This window comes from Saccopteryx bilineata, chromosome 1 (genome assembly GCF_036850765.1).
Source record: "Saccopteryx bilineata isolate mSacBil1 chromosome 1, mSacBil1_pri_phased_curated, whole genome shotgun sequence".
Taxonomy (NCBI): Eukaryota; Metazoa; Chordata; class Mammalia; order Chiroptera; family Emballonuridae; genus Saccopteryx; species Saccopteryx bilineata.
In genome coordinates this window covers 352163735-352185713 of record NC_089490.1, presented here as the reverse complement: position 1 = coordinate 352185713, position 21979 = coordinate 352163735, and the positions used below count along the sequence as shown (strand labels likewise).

The 21979-nt window shown below is 37.5% G+C and overlaps 1 protein-coding gene and 1 pseudogene across 1 annotated transcript; both read left to right on the top strand.

The window, feature by feature from the left end:
* Nucleotides 1–8107: 8107 nt before the first annotated feature.
* LOC136320642 (olfactory receptor 56A3) lies at nt 8108–9055 on the top strand. Its single transcript, XM_066253801.1, has one exon. It carries the CDS (start codon nt 8108–8110, stop codon nt 9053–9055), a length of 948 nt encoding a protein of 315 aa, XP_066109898.1.
* A 9647-nt stretch (nt 9056–18702) lies between these two features.
* On the top strand, nt 18703–19206 carry LOC136319631 (olfactory receptor 56A3-like; annotated as a pseudogene).
* Nucleotides 19207–21979: the final 2773 nt, after the last annotated feature.

Below are 21979 nucleotides of genomic sequence, written 5' to 3'. Positions count from 1 at the left end.
ACATGTTAGGACACAAAAGAGGTCTTAACAAATTTAAAAAGATTGAAATCATATCAAGCATTTTCTCTGATCACAATGGCATGAAACTAGAAATCAACCACAACAGAAAAACTGAAAAATAAGAAATCAACCACAACAGAAAAACTGAAAAATACTTAAACACATGGAAACTAAATAGCATGATATTAAATAAGAATGGGTTAACAATGAGATAAAAGGAGATATTAAAAAATTTCTAGAAACAAATAATAATGAGCATACAACAACTCAAAATTTATGGGACACAGCAAAAGAAGTACTGAGAGGGAAGTTCATAGGACTATAGGCATACATTAAAAAGCTAAAAAAAACTTAAATAAACAACCTAACCCTGCATCTCAAAGAACTAGAAAAAGAACAACAAGTAAAGCGCAGAGGTAGTAGAAGGAAGGAAATAATAAAGATCAGTGTGGAAATAAATGACATAGAGGCTAAAGAAACAATATAGAGGATCAATGAAACCAAGAGCTGATTCTTTCAAAGGATAAACAAGAGCGATGAACCTTTAAGCAGACTCACCAAGAAAAAAAGAGAGAAGACTCAAATAAATAAAATTAGAAATGAGAATGAAGAAATAACAACTGACACAACAGAAATACAAAATATTGTAAGAAAATACTATGAAAAACTGTATGCCAAAAAAATTAAACAACCTAGGTAAATGGACAAATTCCTTGAAAAAAATAATCTTTCAAAAATTAATCTGGAAGAATCAGAAAACCTAAACAGACCGATTTTATCAAATGAGATCAAAACAGTTATAAAAAAACTCCCAGCAAACAAAAGCTCTGGGCCAGATGGCTTCACTGGTGAATTCTACCAAAGATTCAGAGAAGAACTAACTCCTATCCTTCTCAAGCTACTTCAAATAATTCAAGAGGAAGGAAGACTTCCAAACTCCTCTTATGAGGCGAGCATAATTCTGATTCCAAAACCAGGCAAAGACAACACATAAAAAGAAAATTATAGGCCAATATCCCTGATGAATATAGATGCTAAAATCCTCAACAAAATATTATCAAACCAGATCCAGCAATACATGAAAAAAATCATACACCATGATCAAGTGGGATTTATTCTGTGGAGGCAAGGATGGTACAATATTCGTAAATCAATCAATATGACTCATCACATAAACAAAAGGAAGAAGAAAAACCACATGATAGTTTCAAAAGATGTAGAAAAAGCATTTGATAAAATTCAGCACCCATTTATGATCAAAACTCTCAGTAAAGTGGGAATACAGGGAACATACCTCAACATAATGAAGGTCATCTATGAAAAACCCACAGCCAACATCATACTCAATGGGCAAAAATTAAAAGCAATCCCCTTAAGATCAGAAACAAGACAAGGGTGCCCCCTTTCACCACTCTTATTCAACATAGTACTGGAAGTCCAAGCTACAGCAATCAGACAAGAAGAAGAAATAAAAGGCATCCAATTTAGAAAAGAAGAAGTAAAATTATCAGTGTTTACAGATGATATGATACTGTATATAGAAAACCCTAAAGTTTCAGTCCAAAAGCTACTAGACCTGATAAATGAATTCAGCAAGTTGGCAGGGTATAAAATTAATACACAGAAATCAGAGGCATTTTTGAACACCAATAATAAACTGTCAGAAATAGAAATTAAGGAAACAATCCCTTTTACTATTGCAACCAAAAAAATAAAATACCTAAGAGTAAATTTAACCAAGGAGGTTAAAGACTTGTACTTGGAAAATTATAAAACATTGATAAAAGAAATCAAGGAATATACAAACAAGTGGAAGCATATACCATGTTCATGGTTAGGAAGAATAAATATCATCAAAATGTCTATACTACCCAAAGCAATTTATACATTCAATGCAATACCAATTAAAATACCAATGATATACTTCAAAGATATAGGACACATACTCCAAAAATTTATATGGAACCAAAAAAGAACATAATTAGCCTCAGCAATCTTGAAAAAGAAAAAAAAAAGGGAGGTATCACACTTTCTGATATCAAGTTATACTACAAGGCCATTGTATTCAAAACAACTTGGTACTGGCATAAGAACAGGCATATAGATAAATGGAACAGAACAGAGAATCCAGAAATAAACCCACACCTTCATGAACAACTGATATTTGACAAAGGAGGTAAGAGCATAGAATGGAATAAAGACAGTCTCTTTAACAGATGTTGTTGGGAAAATTGGACAGCTACCTGTAAAAAAATGAAACTAGACCATCAACTTATGCCAGTCACAAAAGTAAACTCAAAATGGGTAAAAGACTTAAATGTAAGTCATGAAACAATACGCATCTTAGAAGAAAACATAGGTAGTAAGCTCTCCAACATCTCTTGCAACAATATATTTACTGATTTATCTCCACGGGCAAGTGAAGTAAAAGACAGGATAAATAAACGGGACTATATCAAACTAAAAAGCTTTTGTACAGCTAAAGACAATATGATAGAATAAAAAGACAAACCACACAATGGGAGAACATATTTGACAATATATCTGATAAGGAGTTAATAACCAAAATTTATAAATAACTTGTAAAGCTCAAAACCAGGAAGATAAACAATCCAATAAAAATGGGCAAAAGAAATGAATAGACACTTCTCCAAAGAAGACATACAGATGGCCAGTAGACAGATAAAAAAATGTTCAACATCACTAATCATCAGAGAAATGTAAATTAAAATCACAATGAGATACCACCTCACACCAGTCAGATTTGTGCTCATTAACAAAACAACACACGATTGGTGCTGGTGAGGATGTTGAGAAAGGGGAACCCTCCTCCACTTCTGGTGGGAATGCAGACTGGTGCAGCCACTGTGGAAAACAGTACGGAGATTTTTCAAAAAATTAAAAATGGAACTAACTGCCTTTTGACCCAGCCATCTCACCTTTAGGAATATATCCCAAGAACACCATGTCACTGATTCAAAAATAAAAATGCACCCCCATGTTTATGGTAGCATTGTTCCCAATAGCGAAGATCTGGAAACAGCCCAAGTGTCTGTCAGTGGACAAGTGAATTAAAAAGCTATGGTATATATATTCAATGGAATACTATGGGGCCATGAAGAAGAAGGAACTATTACCTTTTGCAACAACATGGATGGACTTGGAAACTATTATTTTAAGTGAAATAAACCAGGCAGAGAAAGAAAAATATCATATGACCTCACTCATTCGAGGAATCCAAGGAACAATGGATTTAAACCTGAAGGGAAGTAGGGAGGGCGCTGTTGGGAGGGGGATAAGGGAGATGCTGAGGGGAATACAGGGGAGGGGGGATGCAATCGGGGGCGACACTAGAATCTATGTAAATACAATAAATTAAATAAAAAACCAAACAAAAACTAAGAGGTTATCCTCAGAGGTAAATCCAGGGTTTAAAATTACTTTTGCTCTGAAAACTTTTGCCAATCATTAAGAAATTAGTATAAAATGGAGTAAAATTTTGGCAACTTCTAGGCATGAGGAGACCAATCCAAAGTCAAAGACCCACCACGAATAGTCTGAAAATAATCCTTACAAACACGTATTTTATTTTATTTATTTTTATTTTATTTTTTTGTATTTTTCTGAAGTGAGAAGCAGTGAGGCAGAGAGACAGACTCCTGCATGCATCCGACTGGCATCCTTCCGGCATACCCACTAGGGGGCAATGCTCTGCCCATTTGGGGCATTGCTCTGTTGTAACTAGAGCCATTCTAGCACCTGAGTGGAGGCCATGGAGCCATCCTCAGTGCCGGAGCCAGCTTTACTCCAATGGAGCCTTGGCTGTGGGAGGGGAAGGGAGAGACAGAGAGAGAAGAGAGGAGGAAGGGTGGAGAAGCAGATGGCACTTCTCCCGTATGCCCTGATCAAAATCAACCCTGGGACTTCCACACGCTGGGCTGATGCTCTACCAGTGAGCAGACTGGCCAGGCCTTGGATGCTTTCATCTTTTACTTCCTTAAAAACTTAATTGTAGATGCCATAGCCTTTAAAATGCATATCTATACATCTTAAAATTTTAAATTGAAATGTTCTCTTTGATTTCGTATGTTTCATTAAAATAATATTTGCTACTTAAATTATTTTTGATCCATTAAATATTAACTATTGATGCTATTCTCATAACTTGAGGAGTGTGAATAATTTATATAAGGTCCAAAATGAAAATAAAAATACATAAAGGAACAAATCATGTTTCCTAATAACCAGTAGTATATGAATCCTGTTTAAAAATCTTTTTTTTTCTTTTCTTTTTTTTAATGAGAGAGACAGAGACAGAGAGGGACAGATAGGGACAGACAAGCAGGAAGGTAGAGAGATGAGAAGCAACAATTCTTCGTTGCGGCACCTTCGTTGTTCATTGATTGCTTTCTCATATGTGCCTTAACCAGGGGGTTCCAGTAGAGTGAGTAAACCCTTGCTCAAGCCAGTGACCTTGGGCTTCAAGCCAGCGACCTTTGGGTTCAAACCAGTGACCATGGGGTCATGTCTATGATTTCATGCTCAAGCCAGTGACCCTGCACTCAAGCTGGTGAGCCCATACTCAAGTCAGTGATCTTGGAGTTTCAAACCTGGGTCCTCTGCATCCCAGGCCAATGCTCTGTCCACTGTGCTACTGCTTGGTCAGGCTAAAAATCTTTTGCTAGAGCAAGAATTACTGTAGGATTTTCTTTCTGAAACACATTGCATTTCCTCAGTAGTATTTTAAATAAAACATTTTTTTTGCATTTTTATCACTAGAATGTCACAATAAGTTAGCATTGATCCATTCAATAGCATGTTTTGGGGTGTACCTATTTAATAAGCATGTGCAAAGATCCATGAGAACTTCTGAGTGAGCTTTTTGGATCTGTGGAAGGTGCCAAATGCACATGTGTAAATAATTATGTCCATGTATGACTGTTTGTAAGAACCTTATACCCAGGGGTCTGATTTACTGCCTACAGAACAGAGTCAGTGTAAGGCTGGAGTACCAGAGGCTCTTTTTTTTTGAAAGAAAAAACACACAATTTTCTTCCTTTCTCTGCCTGTCCGCCTGTTTCAGGATGGCCTTTCATGCCAAAGGATGTATGTATGGAGAAGTTCCCAGGGGGCAGGGTCCCCTAGGTTCTAGAGTTATAACTACCCCTAGTACTTGGGGAACTAACCAGAGCTCTAATGTCAGCGAGACCAAACTCCATGATTCACCTCCTCTGGGTAGAAGGTGGCCGAGAGGCAGCTATACCAAGATTAGCCACAGAGAAGAGAGACCCATCAGCTCATTCCAGGTCTGTGCCCCTTTCAATGTAGCTGAAGTAGTCTAAAAACAGGATAGTAGAGACTACATTTTATCTCAGGTCAGGGGCACAGGTGAGACCCTGTGCTCTGGAAACCTCTCTTCTGCCTTCCTTTTGCCCTCTCTGATCTTGTCACTGGATAAATCCTGAGTGTCTGGGGCTTCCTCAATTCTTGTCATACTTGCAAGAAAAATTTAGGTGAGAGACAGGGTGTAGTGTTCAGGCAAAGCAAGCAGTTCATGGAGCAAAGCTATACACTTGGCATAAAGCACAAGCCAGCAAACAGCTAGTCTGAGTGCCCTGTCTGCTGGGTCTTAGAAGTCTTATACTCTTAGCGTCAAGGCTTTGTTCCCCTCTTCTCAGTAGTGGACAGGGTTTCCAGGTATCTTGTAATTGTTGGGATACCCGGTTATCTTGTTCTGTCTGCTCTCAGGACAACTGAATATCTCATTCAGTGGGTGATATAAACTCCCCTTGTGCCCTTTCCCCTTTCATGCCCTGATAACTGTCTATTCTTCCTAATAACCTTTTCCTTGGTGGTGACAGAGGAGCTGGGGTTTTCCAGAGGAGATTAATGGATGTGAGAGAGCTAGAAGGTGCATCACACTGAAAATTGGGGGTTTCAACTAGGAATATGGAAATTTAGGGGCTTTAAGGAGAACAGTCTGTCCACAAATGCTTAAATCACAGGATAGCAATTAAATTTAATCTATGTAACTTCAGAGATTGAGAACAAAGAACACATTTAGGGGCAAGTGGGGTCAGAAAGTAGTGCCTCAGATTTCCGCTCAGTCTAAAACATTTCTAAAAGTTACTGCTGCTAAAAAACAGGAAATTATGTCCAGAATATAATATTACTGTGAGGTTCACTGAGAGAAATCGCACGAGGCTTAGGGAGGTAAAACAGTGGACTTTATTAGAGCATCTGGGTGCAAAATGCGCTGAGGCCGAAAAAGGCATCAGCTCCAATAGAAGGGAGTCTCATAGATTTTATAGGGTTTGCAAGTTCTTGCTGACATGTGTTGTTGCTAGGAAACTGGTGAAACTTCTCCTTCTTGAAATTTAAGAAGGTCGGTTTGTAATCAATTGGTACCAGGAATATCAGAAAGGTGTTGACAGCCTTTGGGTCTCTCAAGCATGTTCCTTCCTCTTGGATTAGACTGTGGTCATTGTGATCTGCCAAGTCCTGATAAAAATGGGAGTTAAGTGGAGCAAAATTGGAGCTGCCTTTGATCTACCTAACGATTACTTGTTGCTGGATGCACTTAGTAATGTCTAAAATGACATTTGGGAGAAAACCTAGAATCCTTTATCTTTAATGTAAATGAGAGTACCACATTGCTTGATTCTATAATTCCTTTTCTCCAGCCTATTCCCTATGTCAGCGTTAGTCAGCCTTCCACTATACTCTTACAATACTTGGCAAAAGACTGCAATTTCCCACATCACTTATTACCCATTGACCCCAGAATTGCTTTAGTTTTAGAGAGTAAAGAGAAGTTCTTATTTAGTTTGGTGACCCTAGTACTTAAAAGAATACCAGGGGGAGAGGTTAAATGATAAGAACACAATTGCAATATTGAACTAGTGCCTGGAAGGGGAGATTGTGGAGCTGGACCATTATATTGATGGTGGGAAGGACAATAGAAAGGAGATGGGAGGACTTTAAAGGTGATCTTCATCACTCTCACAATATTTATTGCAAGAGAGCATTTTTAGAAAAGCTATGTGGGAGGCAAGGAGATAACATGTATGCATGAATTAAAAAAATGCTCTGCTTATGTATATTTGCAATAATAAGTCTTATTCTCAGACAAGAAGTCATTTCGTCTTGTTTAATGATAAGTATCACTCTTGCATAGCTTTGTGACATTGCTCATTTCCCTTTAAAGTTGTTTCTTCCAGAAGTTAAGAATTCTACTGATATGAAGATCTAAGAAATAAAAAAACCCAATTATTGAGCAAGATCTATACCTCCAAAATTTTAAAATTACTTAGAAACAAAATGCAAATTAACTTTATTTTCAGTGTATAATTTGGAAAACCTCTAATTAAAGCAAAATAAATACAGCTAAATGGTCAGAACAGGGGTGGCATGGAGATCTAGGGACATTTATCTGAGTCCCTAGTTTGTGCCAGGCTTATTTGGGTGTACTGTTACAGTTAAATTATAGGTGGGTTGTCTATTTGGTCATTAAATAAAGGTTGAAACTTACAAATATAAATTTAGAGACTTACTTGTCACAAAGTACTTTTCTAAGTTATTTTCTCCTCTTTCTTTTTTTGAAAGAGAGGAATAGAGAGTGGAAGAGCAAGAGAGAGAGAGAGAGAGAGAGAGAGAAGCATGAAGTTGTTCCACTTAGTTTTGACCCCATTGATTTCTTCTCAAATGTGCCTTAACTGGGCTCGAACCTCGGGACTGAGCAGGCAACCCCAAGATCAGACTGGAGACCTTGGCATTCCCAAATGATGCTCTATCTACTGCACTACCCACCAGGGATCCTCTTTTTTGTAAAGACATTATATTCTACTAAAAATAAACCTTGAACAAATTAAATATGTATAAACAAATTATATTATCTCAGTCCTCTTTATATTGTTTGAAATGATAGAAATATCCCAGCAGCATGGCACAAAAGATAAACAGATAAATTGACTTGGCTCTGGATAACCTCTATGATCCACAAGTTTCACCGAGGTAAAGCAAATTGTATCTTCATATGTCTTGAGTAGAATTTTTATCCTGATTTTGCAGATCACTAAATCAAAGCTATAGACATACGTAACAAAATATGACGGCACATCAAAATGACACCATCTCCGTTGAGGTTTCTGACTTCCTCCTGAGTTGTTTTGTTGGGTCACCCAGCTGGCAGCTCTGGCTGTCCCTGCCCCTCAGCTTCCTCTTCCTTCTGGCCATGGGGGCCAATGGTATTCTTCTAATCACCATCTGGCTGGAGGCCTCTCTGCATGAGCCCATGTACTACCTCCTCAGCCTCCTCTCCCTACTGGACATTGTGCTGTGCCTCACCGTCATCCCCAAGGTCCTGGTCATCTTCTGGTTTGACCTCAGGCCCATCAGTTTCTATGCCTGCTTCCTTCAGATGTACATTATGAATTGCTTCCTTGCCATGGAGTCTTGCACATTCATGGTCATGGCCTATGACCGTTATGTGGCCATCTGTAAACCTCTGCATTACCCATCGATTATCACTGACCAGTTTGTAGCTAAGGCTGCCATTTTTATTTTGACTAGGAATATCCTTGTGACAGTGCCCATCCCCATTCTCTCAGCACGACTCTATTATTGTGGGAGAACTGTCATCGAGAATTGCATCTGTGCCAATATGTCAGTCTCCAGACTCTCCTGTAATGATGTCACCATCAATCGTCTCTACCAATTTGCTGGAGGCTGGACTCTGCTAGGATCCGACCTCATTCTCATCTTCCTCTCCTACACCTTCATACTGCGAGCTGTGCTGAGACTCAAGGCAGTAGGTGCTGTGGCCAAAGCCTTAAGCACATGCGGCTCTCACTTCATTCTTATCCTTTTCTTCAGTACCATCCTTCTAGTCTTTGTTCTCACTCATGTGGCTAAGAAGAAGGTCTCCCCTGATGTGCCAGTCTTGCTCAATGTCCTTCACCATGTCATCCCTGCAGCCCTCAACCCTATTGTTTATGGAGTGCGAACCCAGGAAATCAAGCAAGGAATCCAGAAGTTACTGAAGAAAGGATGGTAATAAGGACAACTGGATCTCTAAATTCCTAAAATAGGATGTCTTTTGAATTAATAATGAGTAATTGGGCTTAAATTTATATCTATGAGTTATAATGTCAAACTGGATAAAACGGATATTGTGTCTTTAATAAAACTTCAAACTTTAAGTTTTTCTTTCTCTCATCCCTCAATCAGTAATCTCCTTCTCCCTTTCTCCTTTTCTCTATGCTTATAATCCTATTTGCCTAAAGTACTCAGATTCCTTAGGGAAGGTTCTAAAGGGAGGAATTTATGTTTCTGAATATACAGCTGTTAATATGTCATAAATTTTATATTCTTGAGTGTACAACTGTAAATATTTTGTGGGTTGTGTTGTATAATGTGTAAGGTATTCTTATTCATATTTCCACAGAAGGGCAGATATTGGAGAAAAGACATAGGCATGAAATTTCAGTCCTGAATGATGCGCAGTTGCTACTGGTCTCTAATTGGGTCTTTTTCTCTCAGTCTTCAACTACCTTATTCTCTTTCTTTGTCTGTTTCTGTCTCTGCTTTGTTTCTCTGTCTTTCTCTTCTCCTGCAGAAGGGATGGTGATCTTTTGTAATGTGCATTAAAAGAAGGCTAGGGTTTTGCCTGAATGGCTCATGTGTGTGACAATTAGCAATGTGTTTTATTGAATTTAAAAGACTTCAAGCCCTGGCTGGTTGGCTCAGCGGTAGAGCGTCGGCCTAGCGTGCGGAGGACCTGGGTTCGATTCCCGGCCAGGGCACACAGGAGAAGCGCCCATTTGCTTCTCCACCCCTCCGCCGCACTTTCCTCTCTGTCTCTCTCTTCCCCTCCCGCAGCCAAGGCTCCATTGGAGCAAAGATGACCCGGGCGCTGGGGATGGCTCTGTGGCCTCTGCCTCAGGCGCTAGAGTGGCTCTGGTCGCAACATGGCGACGCCCAGGATGGGCAGAGCATCGCCCCTGGTGGGCGTGCCAGGTGGATCCCGGTCGGGCGCATGCGGGAGTCTGTCTGACTGTCTCTCCCTGTTTCCAGCTTCAAAAAAATCAAAAAAAAAAAAAAAAAAAAAAAAAAAGACTTCAAATTCTCCTTCCAAATGAGTCTCTGGTTTAGACATTTATCTTTCATATCCAGGGTGTCCCAGTATGTGGTATGCAAACATACCTCTGTTAATGAAATAAAGGATTGTAAGGATGATAATATAAGATACAGTAATTATACTGAAATAGAACATAGAATATATCAATATGAACATTGCTTTCTTACTAATTGGACAGTTTCTAAGCATATTTTGTGTCCTGGAAATTCTGTTAACTATCGTGGCACAAAAATAAATAACATTTTTTACCTGGCTGGTTGGGTCAGTGGTAGAGTGTCAGCCTGGTATGTGGATGTCCCACGTTCGATGCCTGGCCAGGGCACACAGGAGAATTGACCATTTGCTTCTCCACCCTTCCCCCTCTTCTTTCTCTCTATCTCTCTCTTCCCCTCCCACAGCCAAGGCTCCATTGGAGCAAAGTTGGCCTGCGTGCTGAGGATGGCTCCATGGCCTCCACCTCAGGTGCTAGAATGGCTCTGGTTGTAACAGAGCAGTGCCCCAGATGGGAAGAGCATCGCACCCTAGTGAGCATGCCATGTGGATCCCAGTCCCATGCATGAGGGAGTCTGTCTCCTGCCTCCTTGCTTCTCACTTCAGAAAAATACAAAAAAATATAAAAATAATAAAAAATAAACAGAACATTTTTGTTGGTTTTAGAAGCTCAAAATATGGTCAGATGGATAACAAATATGAATTCCAGAAATATATTCTTTTCAACTAGAGAAGACAAAGAGTGGAATAAGGTACCTGTATGGGCAATAAGATACTTGGCAAAATAACAAAGTACTGAATATAGAGTTAGAAGTTTGAATTGTAAACCTTACATAAGAAAAAAAAGGGCTGCAATCCTAGGAACAAATTTGGCAGTCTCACCATATTTCTCATTACTCATCTATTACTGAAGTATAGTCAACCTTTTTTTTTTTAGAAATCATTTCTAGGTATAAGCTTTTGTGCTTTAATGATACCCTGTGTGTTACTTTGCTTTGACAATGGAAAGAAAAATCTCTCAATAGTCTAATATTATACCAAAAATCTGGGTCTTTCAGTTTTAATTGAGCACCTGGGATACATCCTTAATCTTCATAAGCTTTCATTTTACAAAGTTCTCTGTCCATTTCTATTTTCCATCTCTCAGTGAAGAAAAATGAATTGGTATTTCACTGTCCTTGTCCTGGATAGTACCATAAACTACAATTTGAAAAATAAGCATGCAGACACATAAGTGAAAGTATATAATCAACAGTTTAATTGGGAGTAATACGTTTCTTAAAAGTGGAAAACAACTTGTCAAGATCCAACTAGATAGACAACATTTTCTTTATTACTTGAAAATTTTCCAAAAATCTCATTCTCTCAGACATTTCAACATAAGAAGAATGGTTTGGTTTAAAATGAGCATAACTAGATACCAAAGGGTCTTACAAATATAAAGATATAATATTCTTTTAAAGTCAAATTAAACCACTTCCTTTTAAGAAATATTAAAAGCCTGCAAGTTTAAACAATATTATATACTAACATCTACTCATCAAGAGACAAGACCTTTGGGGACTAATCTGTTGCAGGGTCATGTTGTACATCAAATCCAGATGTCTCCAAGTAGCTTAAAAAGAAACTTGAATGTAAAAAAAAAGAAAACATTGGGGGATTTAGAGAACATACCACCCCAGAACAAAGCAAATTTTACATATACTTTGTCTTTCAAAATAAACCTTTACATTTAAAAAAATATGTTTACAAGCTTTGCAATGTTCTGTTTTTATATGACTTTTGTAGGTTTGTGGCATATCAAAGGACAAACAGATTCATTTGATAAATAAGGTGAACAGGTTAACAATGGCTTTATCACACTAAAATAGTTGATGTTAATGAAGATTTCCTTCAGAACAGTGCTGTCCGATGTGAAATGCGTACTTAATTTAAATATATTGATAGCAAGATGAAAATGTAAACAAGAAAAAAGTTATTTTTAAGAATGTATTATATTTAATGCGATATATTTAAAATATCATTTCAACACATAGTAAATATAAAAAAATTAATAATAAGAAATTTTACTTTTTTTTAGTTGGGGTCACTCACATTTTAAGTGGTCAACAGCCACATGTGGCTAGTGGTTATTGTACTAAGCAATGCAACACTAGGCATTTTGGCTTTAAAAGATGAATGAAAATGGGTAGGAGAGCAACTGAATTGGGGAAAAATATGTCTTTCTTAGGAAAGAATTGTCTATATTTTTTCTTCTTGGCTGTAATTTTTCTTTCTTTTTTATGTTTTTCAACATAAAGAAAAGAAAGACAGAGATTTAGAAGATTAATATTGGCTTTTTTTTTGTCTTAAAATGCATCATGACATGAGTGCTAAATCCTAGAGACCAATTTGAGAAATCTAAAAAAACAAGACTTATTAATTGATTTTTACAACATATAGTCCACAAATTCTACAGTGACAGAGCTGAAATAGAGCCATGAATAAACTTTGGAAGTTTCAGAGGTTAAGGAAAAATGTTATGAGAGATTTTATATAATATATTATTTGTAATTCATAATTTATAAACATAATTCAGAATTTGTAATTCTTTTATTTTTTATATTATTTACACATTTCAAATTAGTATTTTGTGCTATGTTATTTTAATAAAATATATTTTATATGAAATGTTAGTGAGATTGTTGTCATTTCTTATTCAATAAAACTTATAAATGGAAAAACTGTCCCTTCAGATAAAATAGCCATTATCTATAAAATAGTATTTTTATATATCAACAAAATAGTCATATTTGTAGTTTATTCACACCTGACCTATAATTAGGCACTTTCTCCTGTATCCAGAAAAAGTGAGACAGATATTTCAAAGCAAACCTTGCTGACAGAGGACATTAGGCCAGGAGAAGAATGTAGAGCACATACACAAAATGTTAATGGCCTGACAGGCCAACATCTAATATCATATTATCATATTTATCAAATATGCATTTATACCTCATCTAGACAAATCTTTGTTATGGTGTTGGGCTGGCAGTAATAAAAATAGGCAAGGTCCATGTTTATATTCTGATGAGGAATTCCAGACAGTAAACTAAAAATAAAAAAATCAAAGTAATCTCAGAAAGAAAGTGCTATGAATAAAATCAAATAGGATTATGAGTTAAGGAATAATTTGAGGTGAGAAAATGGAAGTAAGTTAAATGTGGTTTTTAGGGTAAATCTCTTTGGCTTTATCTATTTGAAATAAGATCATAAATTAAGAAAATAAGTCATTATTTGCGCTGAGTGTAAAGGCTCTGAACTTGGAAGAAGCAGAAGTTCAAGAAGCAATGGGAAATTTCAACAGCAAGAGAGGACATAGTCAAGAAGAGCCTAAGGTAGAGAGCTATCCAAAGCAGTGGCCACTTGGCAGGAAGTCAGGACCCAAATCTGGGAGAGGATTTGAAGGTTTAGACAGACTATTGTAATAAGAACTTGAATTTGAGCCAGAGCAGGAACACAGTTTTATAATTGAAGACATACAGAAAAATTGGGGGAAGCCCTCCATTGGAACTAGGTTTTTTGGAGGGAGCAGAGATTAGAACTGAGTTTGAAGGGTGAAAGTAAAACAAAATATTTCATTATTAATATTAGTAAATAAAAACATTAACGTAAGTCTAAATCAAGGTTAGTGTGCCATAATGTGAAGAATGTGGATACCTCAACACTGGGCACTGGAAGTCCCAAAAGGAAAATAAAGGAAAACATTTTCTATCAAGTGAAAATCAAATTACACTTTGTTATCTTTTACTTCAGCAAAAACACTGTTAACATGTGTATCCTCTCTGGAAAACTCTTTTCATTTCTCAATCAACTTTTTTTGTTTATTTCATTTTACTTTTATCATTATAATGTCATTGTTATAGTTATGATAAGTGTTTATCTATATCCACTCAACAACATAGATGGACAATACCTACTCTTCACTGAGAATGTGCTTGAATCCCACAAGAAATGTGAATAAATTTATTGCATTCTTGTCTTGGGCTGCACATAAATATGTAAACACATGGGTGTATATGTAAGTTATTGATGTTTAGAGAATGACCCAGCAGGTCTTAAAGACAAAGTTCTCTTTGTCATTCTGAGACATAGCCATTTTCTATCCTAACTATATACCTATTTGTCTTAGGAGAGCTTTATGAGGTTACTAGTCTTGATTTCCATTTCCGTCTCAAGGGAATAGGCATGGCAGGGTCCCTGAGGCCACTAGAGTTATAATAACCTCAGTTGTATTGGTCAGAACTCCAACATCAACGAAGCCAGAACACATGCTTCTGCATCCTCTGAAAGTAAGTCTGAGAAGGAGAACCCCGAGAGGAGCCTAAGGGGCATGGGCACGGAAATTTACCAGAAGGCAAATGTCTTCAGTCCAGATGTATATCCCTGTCCTTTCCTGAGTCAAGGGTGCTTGAGAAGTCTGAACAGAGGTAATAGAAACTGTGTCTTATGTGATAAGAAGACTGTTCTTAATTGACTTGGCTCATCTGCGGGTTTTATGTACTAGGGCTATACGTAAGTTGGAATGTGTCTTTGGAAAATTAACTAATGTTTTGGGATAGTTGAAAATTGGGATCCGATAGAACAAATTGGGTATTTTTAGTTTAAAGTTTGGAAATCTAGAAAGCCTACAAGGGAATATCTGTGTATGAATACTTGATTCATTAGGGGGAGAAATAAACTCACTTTAGGTAGTGACAGAGATCAGAAAAAAAAGAAGTTTTATAAAGGAGAGGAGAGATAAACTAACGTATCTCAGTTCAAATAAAGAAATGCCTAAAACTGAAATGTTAATATGATACTAGAAAGATCTGACAGAAAAACAAGTAATTTCCTTTCCATCTCTGAATCCAGTCCATAAGTTTAAAAGATAGACAAGTGGAAATATGTATATTTCACCAGTTTATTAAAGTACCATGAAGGTGAAGTGATCCTTTGTATTCCTGTCAAATTTCAAAGCCTGTGCTTCCAGGGAGCTGTGACATAGCTCCATCCTTGAGTTTAGAAAATGGGCTTGAGTTCGTCTCCTGCATTGGTCTTCAGCTTCAACTTGCTTCCTCAGCCTGGCCCTGTTACGGTAAGAAATAATTAGTTTTGGGGCCTCAGTCCTACCCTTGTCATAGACTGTCTCTGAATGCAGAGGGAAGAGAAAATGCTATATGTATATATATCCAAGTATTTTTGCCCTAGAACTGAGTAGGTACTCTGCTTGTTGAATAAATCATTTGTTAACCAAAAAAGAGACAGAAGAAGAGAAAAAGAAAGAATGAAAAATAAGAAGGAAAATTCTTTCTTTGGCTTGCTAGAAATTCTATCCTAGGTATGGAAATAATCTTTCCAAACCTACTCAGGAAATAAAAAATTATTCTGCTCCTTCTAGGTTTTCTTATGGATCTGTGTTTTCTACAGTAAACATACTTGCCTGGGTTCGTATCCTCCAAAACCCAAACAGGAATCCTTAACCCAGGTAACTATGGTGAGATTTGGGGCTGTGTTGAGAATAAATGTACAATAAAGTTATTACATAAAGTATGAGCAAAGGAAGAGCAAAAATGCAAAATAAAACACAAAATGACAAGTCCTAATAGAAGAAAGTAGTGCTAGTATTTGACATTGAAATTTGCATGTGCTATGACAAAATTAATTGGTGCAAACAACAACTCTGTTTCTATCCTGTGTCATTGGCACAAATGATACCACTTTAAAACCACTTTGAAATTTGCCAAGACATTGTTAATGTATGCTATTCTTAGTAACAGAAAAAGTTCTGGAGATAATGTAAACTCCATGTATCTTCAAATAACTTTTGTCTTCAGAGAGAGGAACAATTTCTGGGAGACACTAATTAAAAAGTACTTCCTTGATTTACAGCAGAACATCAAAAAGACTGAGGAGAGGAGTTGGGGAAAGGGTGGGTAATGCCCACGACTTTTTTTTTCTTTTTTTTTGTATTTTTCTGAAGCTGGAAACGGGGAGAGACAGACAGACTCCCGCATGCGCCCGACCGGGATCCACCCGGCACGCCCACCAGGGGGCGACGCTCTGCTCACCAGGGGGCGATGCTCTGCCCCTCCGGAATGTTGCTCTGTTGCGACCAGAGCCACTCTAGCGCCTGGGGCAGAGGCCAAGGAGCCATCCCCAGCGCCCGGGCCATCCTTGTTCCAATGGAGCCTCGCTGCGGGAGGGGAAGAGAGAGACAGAGGGGAAGGAGAGGGGGAGGGGTGGAGAAGCAGATGGGAGCTTCTCCTGTGTGCCCTGGCCGGGAATCGAACCCGGGACTTCTGCACGCCAGGCTGATGCTCTACCACTGAGCCATCCGGCCAGGGCCAATGCCCACGACTTTTGGGGCATTGCAATTTCCAGAGCCATTTGGTAAGAAGGTTCAGATCTAAGAAAAAACGAAGTGAACAGGACTGGAAGCATGGATCAAGGACATTCAGAGATATAAAGAAGTGTGTCACTTTAAGAGTTATATAAAATTAGACTGATGATTGAAAAATATTTTCAGTTCTGAGTTCATACTGCCTTTTTTGTCTATCAGCCCCTATTTGAAATATGCCTTTTTACTACTGCACTTAATTTTCAAAATTTTTTTTTACCTTAGTGGGGATAGGTTTGTTCCTTTTTCAGAGATTGATAAACCAAAAACAATATCATAGTATTATAGGCTCAGAGGAATCCTGAGAGATTGTCAAACCAATGCTGTTTAGCTACTTATATGTAGTACAGCGTAGGTGACTAAGGACTGGGTTTAAAAATCAAATAGAATTTTGCATATAGATTTAGTTTTCCTTTCTGTGTGATCTTGGAACTTTCTCAGCTTTTCTTCATCTCATTTTGCTCATTTATAATGTCATAAAATACAACCTCCAGGATAATTTTAATAATTGAGTGATATAATATTCCTAATATATTTTAGCACAGTGCTTGGTAAGTGTAAGTCTGTTCAATATACTGCAAACATATTTACATTTTACCACCTATGTAAACAGATGATAAATAGTGAAGTTTAAATACCAATGAAACAGAGTAACTCACACTCATTGAAGACTCCTGAGCAGAATATCAGGCTAAGATAGACAGATATCGGGACCATATTGTGAACTCTAAGAAGATACTTTCTAAGAAGGTGGCTAACTGGGCTCAAATTTTAAAAAACAGAGCCTAGCACCCGTTTGCACTCAGTGGCCTCTTGCACAAACAACTGGCTTCTGTGCTGAATGGCTTGCCTGCACTGTGTTTCTGATATCTGAGTCAGCCTTTTTATAAAGGTGTCATGGAATCCTGTTTCAACCAAAAGGACTTGGGTTTTCCCCATCTAATTGGAGCTATACAGTTTTGACCAACCAGAGTGGCTCTATTCTGACCAACCAGGACAGTGCTTTTTGAACCAATTAACTTGTGAGGATTTGTAATCTTCACTTGCATAAGGACAGACCAATCAAGCATGTGGTTGGGGGTAAAAGAGGGGTGAGGAGGGGATCTCCCAGGAGCAGAGTGCAGCAGACTATCAAAGCACAAAGCAAGCTGTCATGGAGTAGAGCAGAACTGTCTAGCGGGAGAAGGGCCTGGTCCCAGGGGCGCCTGATCCCAGGGCTGCCTCAGAGCTGTGCTGTTTCCACAACTGTGCTCTCCCACAATCAGAAATTCTGATTTCTAACATTTTTAGGCATTTCTCACTGCAGCAAGCAATTCATTTTTCACAGCCTTTTTGGGACTTATCTTTAAAATTCAGCAGAAGGGAGTCCTGGGAACACTTTACTCTCATGTGAATAATATTAATCCATATCTGACATGTTGCTCTGCCATTATTCTTATCATTTTGTTTTATGATTCTCTTATAAATGACACTCTCCAGGGGATTGTAATTCCTTTGAGAACAGGGATAATAATTTAATTTTGTGTCCCCTGCATATAAAGAATAAATAAAAGGTAACTAAGAGAAGAGTGACAACAGCTGAAAAGTATCTGGTATGGACAGTGAGGACAATATCTGGGCTACAGGGCGAAGAGGTTCCGAGAGGAATCATTGCCATCTAGTTTCACCACTGCCACAGTGCTGGGATCAGAAGGCAGATTTTATCCCAGTCCTCAGTTGCAGAGACACTGACTCATAGTTAATTGTTTATATCTTATTCTATATTATAAGACATTTTCATTAAAAAATTAGAAATAGTCCAGAAATGGGAAGCAAAATTTGTGAAAGATCAAAATGAAATTATTTTCTGTATGTAACATGTAAAATTTCCATTTAAAGCAAGATAATCTGCTAGAAGCCATAACCTGAGTTTTTCTGTCATTGTCAGTAGAGTCACAGATTAATTTTGATTCTAACTTTTCAGAAAATGAAAGAAAATCTATAGAATCAAGATGACACCTCACAGAAATAGCTCCTCTTCTTGAATTGTTTTGTCAGGGCACCCAGTTGACACCTCTGGCTGATATTGCCCCTGAGCTTCCTCTTCTTCTTGACCATGGGAGGTAACACTATACTCCTGATCACTTTCTAGTTGGAGGCATCTTTGCATGAGTTCATGTACTGCCTGTTCAGCCTTTTGTTTCTGCTAGACTGGGTGCTCTGTTTGACTGTTATTCCCAAGGCCCTGGCCATCTTCTGGATAGACCACAGACCCATCAGCTTCTATGCCTGCTTTCTTCAGATGTACATTTTGAATTTCTTCTTTGCCATGGAGTCCTGCCCATCCACTGCCATGGTCTTTGACTACTCACTATGTAGCCATCAGCCATCCACTGAGGTACTCATCTATCATCACCAACAAATTTTTAATCAAGGCTGCTATATTTATTATGGCCAGACATGCACTTCTGTGTTCATTCCCAATCTCTCTTCCCAACTCCATTATTGTGTAGAAATAATAAGAACTGCATCTGTGCTAATATGTCAGTCACAGGCTTTCCTGTAATGATCAATCATCTTTACTGCCGCTAGACTCTACTAGGATCTGACCTTGTCCTTCATCTCCTACAACCTCACACTGCAAACTGTGCTGAGAAACAAGATGAAAAGATTAAAGTAACAGAAGTCTTGTTGGTTAGCCTTATGCATGTTAAAAGACACAAAATCCTGCAGTGACAGGACTGAGGCTGAAGATAAACAATAAATCCAGGAAAATGTTATTTAATTAGTTTTGATTGGTCAATAATAAATAATAAAACAGTACCACAAACAATGCTTGTTCATGTTAAGAGTTTAAGTTTAAATCTTGCTTTAGACAGATATTATAATATTGTATATTAGTATTCAAAATTGCTAATGTTAATTTTTTCCACTGACTTGAGAAAGATAGGAAGGGAGAGAGAGATGGCAGGAAGGGAAGAGAGAGAGAGAGAAGCATCGATTTGCTGCTCCACTTAGCTGTGCACTCACTGGTTGTTTCTCATTATGTGCCCTGAGGAGGGATGAAACCTGTGACCTTGACCTTGACATGACAAGACAATGTTCTGTGTACTAGGTCACCCACCAAGGCTGCTGATGTTAATTAAAAAAATTATGGAGACATAAGATATATAGAATGATTTTTAATTTTACATTTAAAAAGAAACACAAATAAGAAATCTAGCCCTTTGAACTATGAAACAACTATCCAAATCATGTCAAAATGATGGAATTGTTGGTAATTTTACCATTACCAGGAATTAGGGACAATGCCTCTTATTACTGTTAAGTGTATCTTAGAGGACATTCCAACTGACACTGAAGATTGACTTAAGAACATATTTCAGTACATCCACAGTGTGTGACAGTGGCTTGGCATACTAAATTTGGGACCATTTTTTCTTTTATCTAATATGTATTCAACACTTGCTATGTACCAGATATATCAGGATCTAGGAATTGAGGATAAGGTCATGAGTAAAAAAGACAAGGTGCTTGCAATTCAGGTAACTTTTAAAGAAAACTCAATTTTAAAAATCTAATTATTAAATAGATAAATAAGGAAAAAGAAAAAAGAAAGACAAAGAAATGAATTAATGTGTTTGAGTGATCTGAAATAGAAGAAAGCCATTTTGGATATAATTATTAAGGAGATATTATATTTAGAAGTAATTTTTGAACGGAGATTATGAATGCTAAAAAGTCAATCATTTAAACATATATGACAAGACTTTCCAACCAGATAGAAAAATAAGTACAGAGGCTTAAGTTGAGAACAAACAGAAATCCAAGAAGTAATGGACATTTCTGCAGGGGGTGGGATACAACGATGGGAAGACAAAGGCAGAAGTCCAGCGCAGTGGCCACTGGGAAGATTTGATTGCATGTATTTTTTTTTATAATAATTTTATTTTTTTTAATGGGGTGACATCAATAAATCAGGATACATATATTCAAAGATAACAAGTCCAGGTTATCTTGTCGTTCAATTATGTTGCATACCCATCACCCAAAGTCAGATTATCCTCTGTCACCTTCTATCTTGTTTTCTTTGTGCCCCTCCCCCTCCCCCTTTCCCTCTCCCATTCCCCCCTCCCCCCCGTAACCACCACACTCTTATCAATGTCTCTTAGTTTCACTTTTATGTCTCACCTACGTATGGAATAATGCAGTTCCTGGTTTTTTCTGATTGCATGTTTTTTGTCTGGTTCCAGACAGACAAAGAATTGGCTATCATCTTAGAACTGGCAGAGGATAGAAGGTTAAGTTAGAATAAGAAATGAGAACTCACGTCAGAACCAAAGCAGGGAATCAATTCTAAAAACTAGAGATATACAAAAGAAGAACCTGCAATTTAAAGTTTGGAACCTATTAGCATAATGTTAGCAGAGAGGGAATCATACAATACATTTCATATCATGGGTGAATTTTACTGGAATAATGCTCAATATTAATTAATTCTCTTCAAGTATTGATTGGTTGTATAAATGCAATTGCATTACTCCTAAGCTAGATGTTACTGCAGGCAGATCTGAACCAAATGGTAGAAGATCATTGAATCTGGCTGGGGTATTTGTAAATAAAAGAGACCTAAAACAATTACCCTTCTCCATGTACTTTACAGGGGATTCAAGGATCTGGGATGAAGCAGGGTAGGGTGGGACTAAGTATTTAATAACACCTAGCAGTACTTACTTCTTTATTTTTTTACTGAGGTACCACTGATGTATAACATTAAATTTGTTTTAGGTTGCAACATCATGATTCTATATTTGTATATATTGTGAAATGACCACCACAATAAGTCTAATTAACATCCATCATCATACATAGTTATGATTGTTTTTCTTTTAATGAGAACTTTTTTTTTTTATTTTTTTTATTTTTTTATTTATTTTTATTTTTTATAATTTTATTTTTTTAATGGGGTGACATCAATAAATCAGGATACATATATTCAAAGATAACAAGTCCAGGTTATCTTGTCGTTCAATTATGTTGCATACCCACCACCCAAAGTCAGATTGTCCTCTGTCACCTTCTATCTTGTTTTCTTTGTGCCCCTCCCACCCCCTATCCCTCTCCCATTCCCCTCTCCCCCCCGTAACCACCACACTCTTATCAATGTCTCTTATTTTCACTATTATGTCCCACCTACATATGGAATAATACAGTTCCTGTTTTTTTCTGATTTACTTATTTCGCTTCGTATCATGTTATCAAGATCCCACCATTTTGCTGTAAATGTTCCGATGTCATCATTTCTTATGGCTGAGTAGTATTCCATAGTGTATATGTGCCACATCTTCTTTATCCAGTCATCTATTGATGGGCTTTTTGGTTGTTTCCATGTCCTGGCCACTGTGAACAATGCTGCAATAAACATGGGGCTGCATGTATCTTTACGTATCAAT